Raw genomic sequence first — 19,800 nt, 5'->3', positions numbered from 1 at the left:
TGGTCAACAACTACTAATTAATATGGATAGGTTGTGATGGCTCCGCACTTGAAGTTGCTAACCTTAACGTCCGAAAGACTTCATATAAAACTTGTTTAAATATTGGTAACAGATTGTATAAACTATGTGGGAAGTGCGTTCTCGTAAATAGGGAGGTTGCGGCCGAAGTTTTTAACGCGAAAACGTCTGCCGCAACCTCGCTATTATCAAAGTTAGAAGTATTTGAACCTAAGGCGGCTACTATGAGGCGGTCTCACGCGTCAATGCCGCCTGGCTGTGTGACCGACGCATCAGGGACCAACTCAAGTCAAAGATTTATCGAACCGTCGTCCGGCCTGTTGCGCTGGATGGCGCTGGGTGCAGGCCAACTACGAAGGTCGCCGACTTGCTACTGTGGAGACTAGGATGTTGCGTTGGATGAGTGGCCTTACCAGACTCAACCGAGTACCCAATGTTGACATCAGAGCCCGGTATGGCGTTGCTGAGATCAGCGAGAAAGCGCGCGAGTGTCGCCTGCGCCTCTATGGCCATGTGCTCCGTGTTGACGCCGATTCCATCATCCACATGGGACTACATTTGGAAGTACCTGGGTCTCGCCCGAGGCAGCGTTGGCTGGACACATTACACCATAACCTGCGGGCCTACACCCAGACCAGGCCCATGATCGGGCCAAATTGAGATTCAAAATAAAATCCAGATGTGCCGACCCCGCTGTTAAGCGGACTAGGGCCAAAGAGGAAGAAGTATTTGAACCTAACTGCCGAGTTTCGTAGCAATTGGTCAAACGGCCTAGGAGTTTATAGCGAACAAACATCCTCGTTTATATATATATATATAGATTATGAAATACAAGAGTAATAATAAAACTACATAAATATTTTTTCCAATTTCGAGACCCAGGATTCATCATATGCCTAACGTGCCTAATGGGTTAAGTGTTGTACACGTGAAGAAGACCCGGGAAATCCACGTGGCCAGTCATTGGCCACGGGATTGAACCCGCGACTAAGTACCAATGTTCAATGAATTTATCCACTCGGCTACTGGTGGGCGACATCGAGAACCGTCGTACCCTATTTAGATTTGTTAATAACATATTTAATACTATAAATATTCTATTAAACATATTTTCCTTAATATTCTGTTTGAATAATCGACGTTAAGTTCTGGTCAAGGTTAACTGTTAAACATGGAGAGAATAATTTATTCATTTTAATTTTGCAAATTCATCATAAATTTTTAATAATATTTTCACATAGATCCATGGATATAAACAATATAAAACTTTAGAATAAATTAAGCTTATATATTGTTATTATTATTTGCTGTATAAAAGCTCATTAAGTTAATTACTTCCACTGATTTACGATTGTAAATTAAGATAATTGTTTATTGTTATTGAGCAGTAACAATAAAACGTCATTAAACAAATAATTTAAAAATATATACTTCTGATTCACTCCTCCTCTCAATAACAATAAAAAATAAGGTAATCCAAAACCGTTGTAGAGATTAATTACTGCGTGTTTCAAATACTATACAATGTGTTATTTATAAACTTGTTAGTTTAATATATATCTATCTATATATATGTACTTCGTCAAAATACACTAAATTTTACCACTTTAGTAAATTATTACATATATAAGAGACTAAATTTTAGGACTCTTCTGTGCCAAACGATACTGCTGGTCCTATCTATCCGTTCACCAGTGGTCGCGTGGATAGAATCACAGAACGTGATCGCGGGTTCGCGCCTCAACAACGACCTGATCACGTGTAGTTTTTCTGATTTTCTTTACGTGTCTAACATCTAAATAGGGGACCAGTTCACCCATAGAAAGTCCTCCCAGGAGACACCCCCGTTGGCAGATCGCCCATGTTGCGTTGCCTACATCCATCAATCCAATTTATCCCTTGCTGCCTCGCTTGTAAAAATTGGAAGAAAAAAAAGTTACAGCATATTAAAAGCCAGTTAAGTGACTTTTTCACCAATCCGTATACTACTTATTTACTATGAATAGAAGTTTCATAAAGAAGGATCTTCTAAGATTCTTCTTGATGACCCTTAGAAGATCCTTCTCGATGAAACATATTCATTTATACTTAAAAATTGTTAGACCATTTTTTAGAGTAATGTACCGTACCATTACGTCGGAGGAAACACATGATTTACACTATGGAACAATGGAACAGTATATCCGGAATGACGGTTGAATGACCATGCAATAAAAATATTCTACTCTACGAGGCATCCGTATACTCAATTCTTTTAGAGCTCATGTTCATCGATCAACATGTAAATCAACATTATCCATAATGAATGGAAAACTGAAATTAACAATACTTCGTGTGAAAAAATGTGTTTTAAGTCCAGAAGTGTGAGAACTCTGCTCACAATGCGCGAGTTCCTTGCAGAAAATGTGATTCTTATGTGTACAGGGTAAAGATAATTAAAGAGCGGATGTTCAGAACTCTCTGTAGAAATAACTATAGGGAATATCTAAATCAAATTTGGTATATATAACGTCCCGAGTATGCGATTTTCGGGGGGGGGGAAACTTCACTTCGAAACTAAGTCGAAATTTGGTGCTGTTGCCACCGTGTGCATATTGCTTGTTTTTTCTAACGAATTTGGGATATAAAAGTGGTCATAAAATGTTTGAAATGCCATAAGTGCCTACCTTGCCTAGAAGAGTTTAACAAGTGCAGCAGAATCAGGAAAATGAGCACATGACTCTACACTTATCGAAAAATAGAGAAAAACGTTTTGCAACTCCTTTTATTCCCGAAATTTGTTAGAAAACGTAAGCAGTAAGACCATTCGGTGAACAGAAGCGACAAATTTCGTCCTAGCGGGTGAATTTTGAAGTAAAAAAATTTTTCTCGAAAATCGAAAACAGCATACTCGGGACATTATGTAGGATATCAAATTTGGTTGGTATCTACCCAATAGTTCTTTCTACAGAAAGCTCCGAACAAATACTCTAATTATCTTCACTCCAATCTTCTAAGATCTTAGAAGCTTAAATCTTAAACAAATGAAGAAGTGTAGCCTAAGGCCAAACACACGCGAGCGAGCAAACGTGACGACGTCGGACAACGACGTTTTTCGCTCTCGCTAATATTGCCATGAAGTAGCGTGAACTTTTCCCTTTCGTTCCAGAATGTAGAAAGAAAATGGATCGACGACGACGACGACGTTTATCATCTCTATTTCCATCAATTTTTAATCGCTTATCCCATATTTCCAGATAAGACGTAACCGCATTAATTCATTTCTAAGGAAAAAAAAAAACTCTGATTATTTTTCTTCTCGCCTGCACCCCGAGGTAAGAAGATAAGGGTGCGACTATGCAGACGCGAATTTAGTAGCGAGCGATATAGTTCTCGCAAACGAAAACATGCACAAGCGAGAAGCGAGAAATATCGCTGGCGAGAGAGAATTTCTGGTTCTTGCACATATCTGACAGGGTTTGATATTTATCGCGTCTCGCCTCTTCTCGCTCGCTCGCGTCTGCATAGTCGCACCCGAATGCGTGAGCAATAACCGCGATAAGAAATAAGAGCTAGACATTTGCGAAAGCGAATTTTTCTGTCTCTCTAGCGAGAGATTATGTTTATCGCTCGTGCGTGGTTTCGCTTGGCGACAGCGATATCGCTGCAAACTTCTCGCTCGCAATTATTCTCGAGCCTGCAAGACAGTAGACTTACATTGCAGAATACGTACAGTACGTAACGTAATATACAGGGCGACTTCATAATTCCCTTCTACTCCATCTTATCCCAAAATTTAAGGGTCGTTGCTTTGATGAGATGTCATCATTTCTCTCTTTCACATCATTTATCAATCCTGCTTCTATATCTCTCTTTCACTCTCTCTCGTGTCATTTCTTCTGGCATTTCACCCATTTCGAATACTCCAAATAAGCTTTTAAAGTAGAAAAATCTAGCTAAAATGTTTAGTCTATCGCTTGCAAATGTATACAGTTATCAAAAGTCTAAGTTATATTTGGTATAGGGTGATCCGTAAGTCAGTTAACAATAAAAACTCCTGCGTTATTCAAATACTTATAAACTTTATTATAAAAGAAATCATTCAAAGTGAGACCCTTCTTGTTCAATACATGAATTACAACTTTTTAAAACTCAGCAACGAGTTGTGTAACTTTCCCGGCTAAGAAGTTAAAACTGCGTGTTATGAGATTTTATTTAAAACTTTTTTATGTCGTTAATTATTATAAAGATAAATTTTGAGGGTAGAGACAAATTTTATTTAAAAAAAAAAAAAACTATGAGTAAAATCTTCATTAAGTTCGATCCCACTCGAGAATATGACACTTCACCCCCTGTACGGTACAGGTACATCCCTATCCTCTCGACTTTTAACTACCGAAATTTAATAGCATCGATGCCCTTAAAATGCAAACCTCACTGCAAAATTTCAGAAATATTCGACAAAAAGCACAGAAGTTATTAAGCTTCAAACAAGGCGAACAAAATCGTGCCCCCCACACAAACAGTCATACGTACAAAAATTACCCCCCCAAGGTCCCCGAGTGCAAAAACGTAAGTCTTGGGGAGGGTCATTTTTTGACCGATCGCCATACTTTCCCTCTGTTATGCATAACAGCCGGGGAAAGTAAAAACTCGAGAGATTCACTCAATTACCTGACTTTTGGGCCACCTTACGTATCGATTTAGAACAGTTTTTGGTACATCAAACAGCTGTTCTTCTATCAAACTGCGATTTTATCAATGTTTTTAAAATAGATATCGTTATAATATAATATTAATATAATTATAATTGATGTATTATGACCACTATAGTATAATACGAATTAATTTTATATATCTATACGCAATTTTCATTGTTGTGAAAATTAGCCCACCTAATATTTTTAATAAATTTCTGTAGAAATTTAATTAACTAAAAAACGTTTACATTTTTAAAAAAATGATTCCAAATAATAATAAAAAATGTGTAAACTCACAACAGGATTCTTATTGTACAGTATGCTATTGTTGGGAGCACTGAACTCTCACTTACAAGCTAAGATGTGTGAAGTGTGGTGGCACGTGTGGGTGTGGTGCGTGAGATGTGTTATGCTAGTGCGTGTTGACGTGCGTGTTGTGCTGGTGCACGTGTGAGACGTGTTAAAGTTGGTCAGTGACGCGTTAGCGCTCCATGGGGGCCCAAGCAAATTTGAATTAGGGGTGCCCACGTACAGTGTGAGTTCAGACATTTTTCTTCGGGAGGGACTTTTGGGGGAAATATTTTCTTATAAAAGATTGCCTGGAAAACTGAGAAATAAAAGGGAAATTGCCTGGGGGTCCCTGGCAATTTCCCTTTTTGCCCATAGGATAACGCATCACTGAGGTTGGTGCGATGTATGAAGTTTCTGTGGTTAAAATGGCACAATTTGTAACTATTTTCATCAAAATTTAAACATATATTCACGCAAAAAAGAAAATATTTATAAAATTCTTGTAAAAGAATGTTAAATAAAATTATTACAGAACATCAACGACTATAAAAACAAGAGCAATTAATTACTCATGAAAATAGCCTTTGTGGTTGTTGCCGTTCTATAATTATTCAATGTTAACGTCATTTTTATGTACTACATAACGTCATTTTCTGTATCAGTGATACATGCGTGGTATGTTCAATTCACATATATATATATATAGTAACCCATAGAACGCATGTCCGTCCGTGTAACGTTATGCCAAAAACGGGCAGTACAGGCCATTATCGTGTGTCATATTTCAAACATTTAAATTAACAATATAAATTATTATTATTCATTTGGCCAATAACAATATAAATAATTCAGTATATTTGTAATAGGAATTTATTATTGTCACGGAATGTGCACTAGGGGGCGAATAACGAATGTATTGGTGTGTTAAGATTAGTTTTTAAGATGAAGATTTGTATACATTTATATATATTAAGTGCATCAAACGTGCCTCATGGGAATTTGTAATGCTGCTAGAACGCCCACTAAGGGGGACCCGGGATCGAATCCGAACGGGTCGAATAATCCCCAGGAATTTTTCGGGGGGGTGGTCCGTTCGGATATGTCGGGCCCCGTCCCTCACCACCCGGTCGCCCCATTGTGGGCCTGGCCGAACCCATAATGGGCCTACTAAAAAAAGGCCCTCTTAGTGCCCACAGGGCGGAAAGAGTTAAAAAAAAAAAAAAAAAAAAAAAGACTAAGGGGCGTCCCGGGCTACTAGTACCGTATATAGAACTCATGCAAGCACTTTTTAAACTATCATTCGCGCTCTATTTCGTGAAAGATCATCATCATCAGAGATAATTGCTATTGACGACATTTCCACGATTACTTTTGGACAGTTCCCATAATCTTTTTAATTAAAAATATTCAAATGAATAAAGATATTTGATGGAAAACTTGCCAAGTGTCTTTGGAAAACACACAACACTAGTGTTTACTAAGCCTAAAAATATTCACACAATTGCAATTAACTAGCGCGAGAAATTTTCATTTCAATATTTACAAATGCAAATAATTCATTATTAATTACGGACAAACGTGTTCAAAATGAGAACATTTCTCGTTCAAAGCAAAAATTACAATATTCTGTCACATTCTTACAAACAGCCAACTTTTTGCAAAATTGTTTGGGGAGAAACAACACGGATACCCGATACTTGGGCCCACTTTGTATATAGATTATTTGTATAAAACATAAGCAAGATTTTAATATTTTCGAGTTGATATGAAAGTTGTAACTCTTCGAAGGCCACGAGATTTGATTTGAGTTATGGAATGAGGCAACGTAGCAAATGGGCAATCTGCCAAGTGGGTGTACTTCCAAAAAACTGGCTTCTATTTAGGTGCTGGGCACGTAAAGATAATTCCACGTGGCCGGAAGCGAACCCGCGACTACTGTTTAGTGTTTTTATCCACACGGCCACTGGTGGCCTAGTGGATTAAAAACAGGTCCAGCTTACGAAGAAATGTAAAATAGAATTAATTAATTAATTAAAAAAAATATTCAATTCACATAATTATTCTTGCTGCAAATTAATTAATTAATTATAATTAAGATATGATGCATAATTCGATTTAAAATTGAGAATTTAATAACGGAATGGTGCCTCTAAATTCCCTGAGAATTCCGGATTTTCACGGAAAATATTTTAACACCAACCTCACTAAATACGAGATTACCATTAAAAAATATATATATATATTTAGAGAGATTATACAGGAGGCAAGCATTGCTTTACTGAAGGTAGAATTACGAGAGACATCCCAATATTGAAGAAACCAGCAAGTTTGTTTGTTCTCTTTTACGTTTGCTCCTGTTGGCTACAAACAAACAAAAAATAAAATAATCCTCCTCTAATTTCGCCTGATACAGAAAAAAAATTGAGAGATTTGCGTGTAAGACGAAGCGAAAATATCTCATTTTTTCGAGATTTTCCTATCGTCAAGCGATTGATAACTTTAGCCTTCGAGATATCGTATCTGCCAACACGCAGCGGATCGATAATCCTCAAACACGAAGAATTATTTACGTCATCATCTAATTTTTGGTTAATTCATCAATTTTTACGTAACATCGATCCGATTTATAGCGTATTGATCGATCCAATTTGGATGTTACTCGATTTTGCTCTGAAACTGGATGATGACGAACCGGGACGATTTGAAAACTATGAACTTAAGGAGAAGCCGAATTAAATATATAAGGTTCTCAAATTTCTTCAAATTAAGACACGGGTTCATCCTAACTTCCAGTTTGTTCGATCTCTATACAGACCTAATGAGGGCGGCTCTTGATGGATGGATTGAAAAAAAAAAAATTCCAATTATGGATTATTAAATGTATATTTTAAGAGAGAAATCATGACTCGTTATTAACTAGAAATATAATAACAAGCCAATTCAATTACCTAAGATTACTAATTCATTAGAATTGATCGATCATCAGTGGATAAAACCGCCGAACTCTCGTAGTTAGTCGCAGGTTCCTGCTTGATCAACGAGCTGGCAATGTGGGGTTTACAGGGTTTCTTCAAGCCAAATCAGTAGTGCCATAAACAGATTGAACACAAAAAATTAACTAAACTTATGGAATTATTTTCTTTCCGAATTTCGTATGGTTCTTTATCTGGATTGTAAGGATTTTAAACAAAACCCGAGTTATTTGATGCTTGAAAAAAATTCTCAGAACATCTTCAACTGATAGAGAACAGTAACAGAACTTCAATTATCTATAAAACTATCAAAAGATTGCATAGTAAGAATACGTTTTACAGATGAAAACACAAAAAGCAGTAAACCAAGACAAAATTGAATATATTTAAGAAAGATCGCTAGTCATCAAATTTTCAAAACATGAGGCATTGATGGTAGTCGAAGTGAGAGAGGGGCAGTCAATTAGAACTGCGAGGTTCTAACTTCTCCGAAAGCCATCGATAATGCCAGCTAATCCACGAGGTCAACGACTATCGATGGCGTCAGCTAATCCATTAGGTCACGAGTCTTTAAACACGGAACGTCCTTCTATGACGTCACCTTATCGACAGTCCTCAGTCACGAGGAGAGTCCCATTATCCGATTTCCGTGCCGTTCAGTCTCTCACATTTTTTGTCCGATTTTATGTCAGACTGATAAGCAAAATTTTTCAAGAAATTGATTAGCAAGTGTTTCATGAAAAAAAGGTGTATATATACGTATACAGTACATAAACATATATATATATATATAATTAAATTTAACTTAAAAAAGTTATAAGAGAAAGTCTCATTTATAAATTTTCACTTTATTATTGGTAATATTTTATGCAATGAAACTGCAACTGAATATATTAATATGCTGAAAATCCTTTCAACCATACACTCATTTAATGTTGTTATTAATCACTTTAATGGCTGTATGATTTAAAAATAAACATTGATTTAACCAACTCAAATTTAATTCTATAAGATCTTAGAAATGAGGAACAAAAACTAAGTTAATGATTTAAATTATGCTAATTTACACTGCTCCACAGTTCATTCTAACAGGCATTTTTATGTTTTCCAAAGAGCATTCATAAATATTTAATGAATCTTATGCAGTTATTTATAGTTCCATTCTCAGTTTGTATTTGGAATATATGCATTTTCGAGATTTAAATTATAAACTTAATGTTTGTTCTTTATTTACTAGACATTAAGAAACATCTTTTTTTTTCTTTTTTAATGATCTTAAGATGAAAACGTTCTAGTTTCAAAAGCACTGATCACTAATTAAACTACGGACTTCCTGCTTTTAAGTATTTACAGGAAGGTTTTCATAAGTAAGTCGGTTGTCTAATACAATATAATTTCTTTGGTTTTTCAATTAACACCAACTTTTTAATTACAATTTACTGGTGAAATCATTTGGATATGACATGGAACAAAGAAAATCTGAATATAGTACCGAGAAAACTAAAATTTTATATACATATATTTAGCATGATAATATAAAACAAACCGTAAAAGATTGAAAAGTATAGTAAAATTCAAAAGAATAAAATTAAAATGGTGTAAGTACATCTCTTCTATAATAATAATAAAAAAAACTACTGAAAAGATCACAGTAATATTTATTATTATATTCATTATTTTAAAGTGACTTTTCTTTGAAAACATTTTTTAAAATTATATATAAATATACCTTTTTAAATAAAATTGAAATTTAATTGACAGATTTTCTTTTACATACAGTCAAATTCCTGTACAACAAGTTGCCTCCAAAAAACAATTTGTTATAACAGGAAATTTGTTAACTGGAAAATGAACTAGTAGCAATAAGAAAATGCAGTGTATTATAACACTGTTTTATTCTCTATGTAAATATACTTGTACTCATTAATAATAAAATCAAGTGTTAGGCACACATTTTATGTGAACAAATCAAACAGAAAATAAAGTATAAAAAATCCATGACAAATTTATAATTAAAAGTTGTGTGTGACAGAAGAAAATAAAAAAGGCAAAAAACTAAAAGAACCTCATATCTAGTTCTTTTTCTTGTCTTCACAATATAACAAAGTCATATGGCGGAGTTGACCTTTGAAGCTCTTTTCTGCCTCAATAGGTAAAACTCTTGGTTAAAAACATTCCTCTGCAATGATCCAGTGCAAAAATATATTATTGGTAAAAAATCCAGGCTAACATACAATAAATTAAGAGTTCTGTGTAACAAAAGAAACTTGAAAACCAGTAAAATGTGTCTTCATACTGTGTATGCCATACGACTTTGTTGTGTTCCAAAGGTGTAAGAAAAAGGACAAGATATGAAGATATGTTTTTATTATTTTTTTCAACATTTCTTCTATTATACATAATTTTAAAAAGATATAGTATTTTTTTTATTGAAATTGAGAAAAAATGTTATAATTGAATAATAAGTATTCTTATGTATTATGTTAAAAAACAGTAATATTTGCTTGTATAAATATATATAACAAATTTAATAAACACAAACACACTCAAACACACTTTTTAATGTTCTTATAATTATATTTGTTTTCTTTAAAATAAGTAGAAATAAAAAAAAATCGCTAATCATAAGAAAATACAGTCAAACCTGTTTTTATGCGCTCTTTTTATGTGCGATTTTTATTTGTGCGATTTTTTTAATGCGAATTTTTAATTTGTGCGGTATAGTTGGCGACTAGTCTCGTGCGATTCGTCATGTCTTACGTTGACTTATTATAGCTAAATAAACTTATTATAGCATAAATGCACTTATTATAGTAATATTATTGCACGAATATGCGAAAAATGAAATAATTTACTTTTTAAGTCAACAAAACACCACCTGGACAAAAATATGTAAAACAGACGATAGACCAGACAATGCAGTCAAGTGCTGACATCTGTTGTCAATAAATTCTATTTCGTACGGTTTTGAGTTATTTTCTATGTGAGACTTTTTTTATGCGGTCCCTGTTGACCGCATAAAAAAAAATATTTTTTAATTGTGTCGCAAAAACTATTATTTACAGCCATTCGTGAAGTTTCGTGAGATTTTTTTTTATGCGTTTTTTTTAATGCGGTCCCTATCCCCCGCATAAAAACAGGTTTGACTGTACATTAAATTTTATTTAAAATAAAACACATTCAAATTATACTTAAATGAATTAATATTAATATTATATTTGCCTAAGAAAACCGATAGTGCACTCAACACTCAACACGCAAACATATTGTAGGACCGTGCTGAAACATTGAGAAGGATAATGCATAAGGTAAAAAAACTACCAGAAGACCCATCATTGTCAAGAGTTGGATTCTCATATTGTAAGCCTTTTTATGTCGTATTAATTAATTTTTTGTACTAATGTTTTTAAAAAATTCACTGTTAGTGTAGTCTTTCATTATTTGTAGTTATATGTAACAGCCATTGTCACCCTGCTGATGAGGGGCGTAATAGCCCGAAACACACAGTTGTAAAAACCAAAGTATGTGTACAGGAGGCTAAATAAAGAAAGACTGTTTTTCCATGTGAACTAGCACCCAACTTCTTGCGTTTTGCTTACATCAGTTTAACTGTCCTACTAATAATTTAAGTCCATGTTGACAAATATAATATTAATATTAATTGAAATAAGGACAACAAGGCGACAACAACTATACTTAAATGAAGTCTAAATGTATTTATGAACATAATTTTTTAATTTTATATTATTAAGCATGTATAACTTTTTGTTAATGTATTAAAAACAGAAAATTATATAGACTTAATATTAAAAAATAATGAAATTGACTTCTTCGGGTAAGGGGATCGATAACTATAACTGAGTACTCAACATTGTTGACTTGAAGCAAATATTGTGTAGGATTGAAACATTTGTCGAATTTAATTAAATTATTTACTGGGATTATGAAAGTTTTGTTTTGAGTACGTGGTTAAAAAAATAACTCCACCTGATACTGATGAATCCCTAGATTTGAAAGAAAATCACATGATCCAAGCCTATGATCAAAACAGTTGTTTTGATCATGGGCTTGGATCATACATTTTTGGCTTGACACATTTGGGCCCATTAGCTCCAGGTCCTGGCTTTGCTGAACTACGTTTTGCCATTGTAATTCTGCCACTGCATATAGCCTGTATGAGTAATAAGTAGATTATACCATATAGGTTTGGCTATGTATACCCTAGATGTTCACTTAATGATTTGTTTCTCAAAACATATCCATTTTTGTTAAATGGCACATACCTGTACTTTTAACATTTCATGTGGTTTTCAAAAGTTCATTATATAGAAATTAAACTTAAATATGAACAAATGTAAAAAAAGATATTGTCAACATTCCAGGGAAACACTCATTATAATGAAAAATTCACAATCTATAACTTTATAATGCAGAAGTCTAACCATATTTCTAATGTTAAAGAATAAATTAATTTGCTATTTGTGTAAAAAATCTTTTAATAATTATATTACATTCTAATTACCTGGATTGTTACATTTCCCAAAATGATGCATTCCCGAATTCTTGTTCCACTTCCAACAATAACATTCTTTCCAATGCTAACATTTGGTCCTAACTTCAATAAAATTAAAATATTTTAATAATATATACACCAATATCTAAATTGTTAAATTATTCTTCTTTTCTTGTACTTACGACTGCTGTGGGATGTACCGTGGCTGTTGGATGTATGAAAACATCACCAATTATGGTAGGTTTTCCTTCTCCATTTTTAGCCAACTGATCAGATTTGGTATTATGATATAATTCCAAATAGTGACGATTTGCATAAATAGCAGATCTAAAGGATAAGTAATGAAAATGTAAAGAATAGTTTTAAATTGATAGCATTATAAAATAATAATAGGCATAGTAAAAGGAGAAATACACAAAAGTAAGAGCAATTCAAAAATAATTAAATACTTTCATATGTTTATTAAGAAATAATCAATGAGCCTGACATCATATGATAAGCTTTAATCACTAGAATATTTCTTAAAATTTTAAAAATTGTGAAGACATTGTTGACACCCTGTAGCACATATCAAGTCAATAATCAAATGCCACTTACACTTTCTCAAGCAAATCTCTCTCTATAGAACTACTATGAAGATCCAATGCTTTAATTCCTGAAGATGAAGATAGTAGTATAATCCATAGATCATTATTTACAGATTAAACCTGTTATGTGGTCTTCAGGAATCACAGCAATGGATTATCATAGTAGTATTCCTTCATATGTATCCAAGGAAAAAAAGCATATGACAAGAGGTCTGGCAACCTACAAGAAGTTTATCTCCTAGGTTACCAGATCAACCCCTTAAGAGAATTTATTTCCTAAAGGAAATTCTAAAAACTACTTAAAGGAATTTCCAAGACAAAAGTGAATTCCATTTGTTTAAGTGGAATTATTCATGATAGTAATTTTAATGAGTATACCATTTTGAGTTCTGTAACAAGAATAGAGCAAATGGGATTTGTCTAAGCAAAACAAAATAAAGAGAAAAGTGAATTTTATGCTCTAAAATGTATACTTTTGATGATATTACTAATAATTTTGCAAACACAAAATCGTGCAAAATTTCTTATACTTGAAATATTATTTCAACAAATGTATTGTAAACAGTAAATACTATTTATTTTATATTTATTTTGAAAGTGTATGACAATAATTTTCCTCTGGATACACAAAACTCTACTTACAGTATTGTACAAACATCCAAAACTCAAGGATGAACACATTTGTTAGCGATGATGACTAGAAAATGTCACCAAGCCAGTTAGTGATGAGTTTGCCATGACATTGTGAGCACTGCATCACTGTTTCAGGTGGACATATTCCATACCAACAGATATCTCTGCCTGAATATTGTTAAGCATTTGCCATTCTCCACTTACTTCCAAGAGTATCTTTATCTTTATCATCAAAGACTTATTTTAATTGTTTTGATTTGTAAAGTCCTGCAAATTGTCATTACACTGTGTTAGATGTCAAGTAATATAGTTCTTGCCATATTTATCTGCATTCTCTCTATTCATGTACTGTACAAATGTTGTCTACTCTTAAGTCTTGGACACGTGTGTATATATTATGTGAAGATCAATTTTTCTTAACAAACATAATAAATTGATGTAAAATAAAACAGCAAAACTAATATCTAATGTATATATTTTATTGATAAATCAACTTTCAGAAAATGTGAAAAAGGTATCAAAGCTTACCCTGCAGTTTTAATCTGGCTCCACCATCGATTCGTGTGAAACATGTAAAGTCGTCCGGTGCCGGCTAAGGGCATTAGAATATCTTGTTCCAGTCTTATACAATCACTATTGTTGTATTCAGTTATATATTCTTCGCTACCTCAACATGCAACATAACACAGTACATTCAATTGCTTTTATCTCAATAACTGAATTATTTAACAAAAGTTTAAAATTTTCTCAAAATAAATTACATAAAAAATAATAAACTGTATGTATTTAAGTCAGGAAAATGTAAGATTTAATGGCTGAAATCATTTACATCATTATTCTTAAAATGCAAATTTACTAAATAAAAGATATTGACTGGATGATTGATGCAGTTGCGGTATTGCCTTCCGCTCTGAAGATCCACAATCAAATCTGAGTCCCCACAGTAATAGACTTGTTGAAAGAAACTTGGGATATTACTGGTAAAGATTTATTTAATATATTATATGAAAGAGTAAAAGAGGTTTAAGCTCGGTTTACACTGTCACATGGACACACTATTAATGAATGAAACAAACACCAACTGAAACAAACTATTGTCTGCATCATATTACTTGACACAAACTAAGTTAAGACGTAATTGGTTAAAAGGGTTTCAAACATTAGTTGTGAAAAGCTGATTGTCAAATGATCAGCAAATGCTCATTATTCATTATTAAATATTTTCCATGAGGAAAAAGCTAAAACTGTAAACTATCCATGTTAAATTCAAATGTTTGAATTTGTTTTAATTCATATTAATAACTATGTTCTTCCAAAGAAAGAAGTGAATACTGGAAAGCAAAGTATTTACTCTGAAGAATGAGAAATTGTGGAATCAGAATTAATATTCTTGTTTTTCATCATTAAACATGATTAAATCATATATATTGTAATTTATTACAATAACTTCTACACAATCAACCATTAACTCTTATATTCTCACCACTAACATAATTATTAATATGTTTATTATAACAAATGGCACATTTAAACTGGAACTATATAATCAACTAATTGACACCTAAATGCAAATTCCAGCACATAATGAACAAAAAAGATGTTTCAAAACTGGAATGCAGCAAAGTTCAAAAGTTAGATATTTTCAAATGACAGAACTGATTTTTGTGTTTTTCGTGCATTTATTCCTGATGAGGGCTTCTAAAAGACTGCCGAAAACATTTGAACATTAAAATTTTTTGTTCATTATATGCTGAAATTTGCATTTAGGTGTCAATTAGTTGATTGTATTTATTATACAGTAAATTAAAATATGTACAACTTAATTTTTTTAATTTCATAACAAAATCACAAGATATGAGAACAAAGTAATGAGAATGATTATTTTATTTATTTATTTTAACTTTAGCTAAGAAATAGATAATGCATAGAGATAAATACAAATTAGATTAGTCTAAGTTTGAATAATACAGGGTATCCTAGAAGTCCTCCTACAGTTTTAAATTTTAAGAACTTAATATGAATAAATATTACCGTACAAACAATACCAAGTTCTAGCTTTACCTACACTCTGCGCAAAAAGTTTCAGTGCTCCTGGGCTTGCTAACCAATGTTTTTAGTGTAAATTTTGTGCCCATTTGCTCTCACCACCCTGTGCAACTGCACACTTTAATCATATCTTGAGCTAGTACCATTCAAAAGCTTAGTGAATCTCATTAGTCTATTACAGTAACATCAAAGTTGCAAATTCCAGAAAAAGTTGTTAAGCTGTCTTTCAGAAAGATGAGCTATATCGACGGGTGTGGCTAATCTAACTGTCTGTCAAGAAGTGTTGCATTTCTGGTGCTTTAAACATCACCGAGGATGATTCTGAGTAAGAAGATACATGCATAGAATCCAATGTCGATCCAGAAGAGCCGAATATAGAAAATAAAGAGGTTCCTACTTCGATACAGAAGACAGTGACATGTAACTTTTACTTTATTTGTAATAAATTTGTCTTGTGATCTCTATTTTCTCAAAGAAAAATAAAATCCATGGGTGAGAATGTAGAAATTAAGGTGCATCCTAGATTTGATAGCATCTTACATGTGTGACTAAATATGGTAAGTCATGTGTGGTTGCCCACCATTATTGTAGCATCAGGATTGTTACTACATTTCATACAATTACTAATGCTTACAAGTTGAAAAAGTATTAACTTTTTAAAATATTTTATGGAAAATTTATTAATATCTTTCTAAAACTCACAAGGTTTTCCAGGTTTTCCTAGTTAATCTCATTACTTTATTATCATTTCTTTACACAGGTATACATCACTTAATGATGGCTGTGTATAAGAGAGGTCCCATAAGATAATGAAACTGAAATATTCATAGCTGCCTGTATCTTTTCTATACATATATATTTATCATTGTGCTACACATAGCTTGTATGAGGAGTTGTGTACCGTAAGTACACAACCCCTTTAAAATACATTAAGAAAACATTACATATATAGTGTTTACTTAATGTATTTTTCAGAACTTACCTCCATCATTAAGTGACACATATTTGTACTAAGATTTTTAATAAACAGAAAAAAACTCATATTAAGTATAAATACTGTAGTTATAATTTAAATTTAAATATAACAAGAATTTTATTAATTATATATACTAAGACATATTTTAATTAAAGACAGAAAATACAGAAAAGAAAAAGAAATACCATACCAGTAGATGAGTTGCAAGCCCATAAGTTACTAAAGGAATGCAAAGGATAAAGAAGTATTATGAATAAAGAAGCATTTTCATTTTAATAATATAATTTTTAAGATAAAAATAGAGAAATTCAAAGATATATTTTAAAAATATATAGCTAATTTATAAAGAATACAAGTACAGTTATAACAGTTTCTATGCATGAAATGATATTAGACAAATACAGACTATTTAGTCATTAATTTCTACTAAGAAAATTGTACTTACTTTAACTAGAATTACTTCAACTATACTTTTCATTTGACTACAGTAGAACTCCAATTATCCAAAATAGAGAGATTTATACTTATTTAGAATAAATGAATTTTCAGATAATCCAAAGATTTAACTTTCAGTATAAAAGTGCAAAAAAACAACATATACATTCCAAAACACATTTAAGTAATTACAATTCTGTACTTGTATTAACGGCATTAAAAATAATCTAATAGTTTTGATTGTATTTTGGTGATAATTGTGTTTCATACATTCAAGAACATTTTGGTCCATTGGCTGTACTAAGTCGATAACGTTAGGGGGTAAAAACATTGAACAAACATCACCATCTTCTAGAAACCTCAAATACAATCAGGCATTGTCTATTGATAAAATAGACTTTCTTGCTAAATTAAAAATACATTGAAAATAAAATAAATACAAACTGTTTCAGTTAATCCAAATTACAGCTAAGCAAAGTTCAGATAATTGAAATTCTACTGTAATACATATTCTGTATTGTCCAATAGTTGCATAAATTATGAAAATATACAGCATAAAGTAAACAGAGGATAGTCATTTAGGAAGTGTTTCAGTTTTTATGCTTGTTTCAAAAAAAATTTTTACTTAGTAGACCCTGATCCAAATAAAATTTATAATTTAATAGTAAAATCCGATTCACATTATTTTCTCAAACAGTAAGGTGTATATAATATTAGTATATACAGTGCAATAAGTAATGCCTCACATACTTGTATTACCAAACAATCTGCTGATAGATAATCCAGCAGATCCCTTAAGATGGTGGCTTAACTGTCTATGTCTAGCCAAACTGATTTGTATTGAATTAGTTATTAGCCTTAATATTGCTCAAGAGATAATCTGCCAGATCATTTGGCAAGCTAATTGATTCTAAAACCTTTTATTTTACTTCAGAACTGAATGGCTACCACTAAAGAAGACAAATGTTGGAGGTTAGATCTTGAGTATCTTGTAGTGAAGGCACTTAATGGAACTTTCAGTGTAAGATCAGACTATGAGTGTATCAATATTTAGAATGTTTGATTATATAGTAAGATGAAAAACTTTCTGATGACTTAATACAGTAACTTCTATTTCAAAAAATAAATTCTTGGTATAATAAATATATAAAAGTTTACAGAACTTGGTACCATCTTTGTAAATATATGAATAAATCACTTCTAATTTCAGGAAGCCAATTTTTATTAATTAAAAGAAAAGTTTTTGGTCAAGATTTCACCACTTTCAGCTTACAATTTTATATTTAACAACTTAGAATAATGTGACATAGAATATACAAATTTTAGACAGTTGGCCTCCTGAAATTATCAGTGATTTATTAGTTTATTTTAGTATTATATAAAGTATTATAAAAATTATATCTTAGTGTTTATGAAACCGGCCGTGCTTATTCTGCAACTTGAACACAAACTATATGGTGTATTTTCTCGGACACATGGCAAATTTCATCACTAAGTTTTCTTCAGTTGATACGTGTATTAAGTTTTGTACACGTTTCGGGCTGTTGACGCCCCTCTTCAGCCAACTTTAATTCACAGATTTTGCAAACATAAAATTGTTTTAAAACCTCTCTGTACATTAATTAATTTTTATCATCTAGTCGATCTTTTCTCATCAGAATCTCTGGCCTCGATGAGAAAAGATCGACTAGATGATAAAAATTAATTAATGTACAGAGAGGTTTTAAAACAATTTTATGTTTGCAAAATCTGTGAATTAAAGTTGGCTGAAGAGGGGCGTCAACAGCCCGAAACGTGTACAAAACTTAATACACGTATCAACTGAAGAAAACTTAGTGATGAAATTTGCCATGTGTCCGAGAAAATACACCATATAGTTTGTGTTCAAGTATTATAAAAATTATATCACCTTAAAAAAATTGAATAATACTTTATTAGAGAGGTTTTTAAGTTTTATTATAATATTCTTAAAGATAAAAACTTTTATGTTACAACATACATTTATTTCACCAAATGGTTTAAACAAAACAATGATGGCCAGATGGCAGAGACAGTTAAGGCAGTCTGCCTACTGCTCTGGGGAATCTAAGAGCCTCCGCAAACTATGGGAAGCGGGAGTTAGCATATGCTCGGTCGTGCTCCCAAGCCCCACTTTTTCCCCACGAGTTTATGAGCCATTTTTGCTAGGGAAGCTATGCGGGCATGAAGCAGCTGCAAACTACACAACGTTTGCTCATGTAACGTAGTCCACATGACATGGATTGGCTATAGAACAAAGATTTTATTATAACCTATACTTGTAATCAGTCAGTTTTCATTCTGAACTTTGAAACAGCATGGGAAAAACATGCCTACTAGTTAAGTCTAACTAGGCTCAACTAGCCGAAAACTATTTACATATAATTATTTATATACAACGTTTATACTATTAATCATGTAATTTATGTACATCGATAAAATTCTATTATTTCTTTTTCGACATGTGACATGTTCATATAGTCATCCATCTTGCCCGCTCTCTCTTGTTAGCTTGACTGCTCTAGCTGTTGAATTCTGTGAACAGTGAGCATACTCTCGTATCTATGTGGAATACAAAGGAAAAACCATGCGGGCAATTGAGGTGAAGCCTTTGACATCATCGGTTGTGCTA

General features: G+C 32.5%; 1 protein-coding gene across 2 annotated transcripts in view; it reads right to left on the bottom strand.

Annotated features, from left to right (window-relative positions):
* The window catches only part of Gmppa (GDP-mannose pyrophosphorylase A), a 38,365-nt gene that overhangs the window by 6,945 nt on the left and 11,620 nt on the right, over positions 1 to 19,800 (bottom strand). The window contains exons 6-9 of one of the 2 annotated variants that reach the window (XM_067269374.1): positions 16,906 to 16,934; positions 14,222 to 14,360; positions 12,656 to 12,800; positions 12,483 to 12,575 (exon numbers count right to left, since the gene is read on the bottom strand). In XM_067269374.1, coding sequence (XP_067125475.1) covers positions 12,483 to 12,575; positions 12,656 to 12,800; positions 14,222 to 14,360; positions 16,906 to 16,934 — 406 coding nt within the window. The remainder of the gene's footprint in view (positions 1 to 12,482; positions 12,576 to 12,655; positions 12,801 to 14,221; positions 14,361 to 16,905; positions 16,935 to 19,800) is intronic. The other variant, XM_067269381.1, reaches the window with a different exon arrangement.

This window comes from Centruroides vittatus, unplaced genomic scaffold (genome assembly GCF_030686945.1).
Source record: "Centruroides vittatus isolate TY-2023 unplaced genomic scaffold, ASM3068694v2 contig_1079, whole genome shotgun sequence".
NCBI classification, from domain to species: Eukaryota; Metazoa; Arthropoda; class Arachnida; order Scorpiones; family Buthidae; genus Centruroides; species Centruroides vittatus.
Note: the sequence above shows the minus strand (reverse complement) of the source record. Positions and strands in the feature narration are given on the sequence as shown.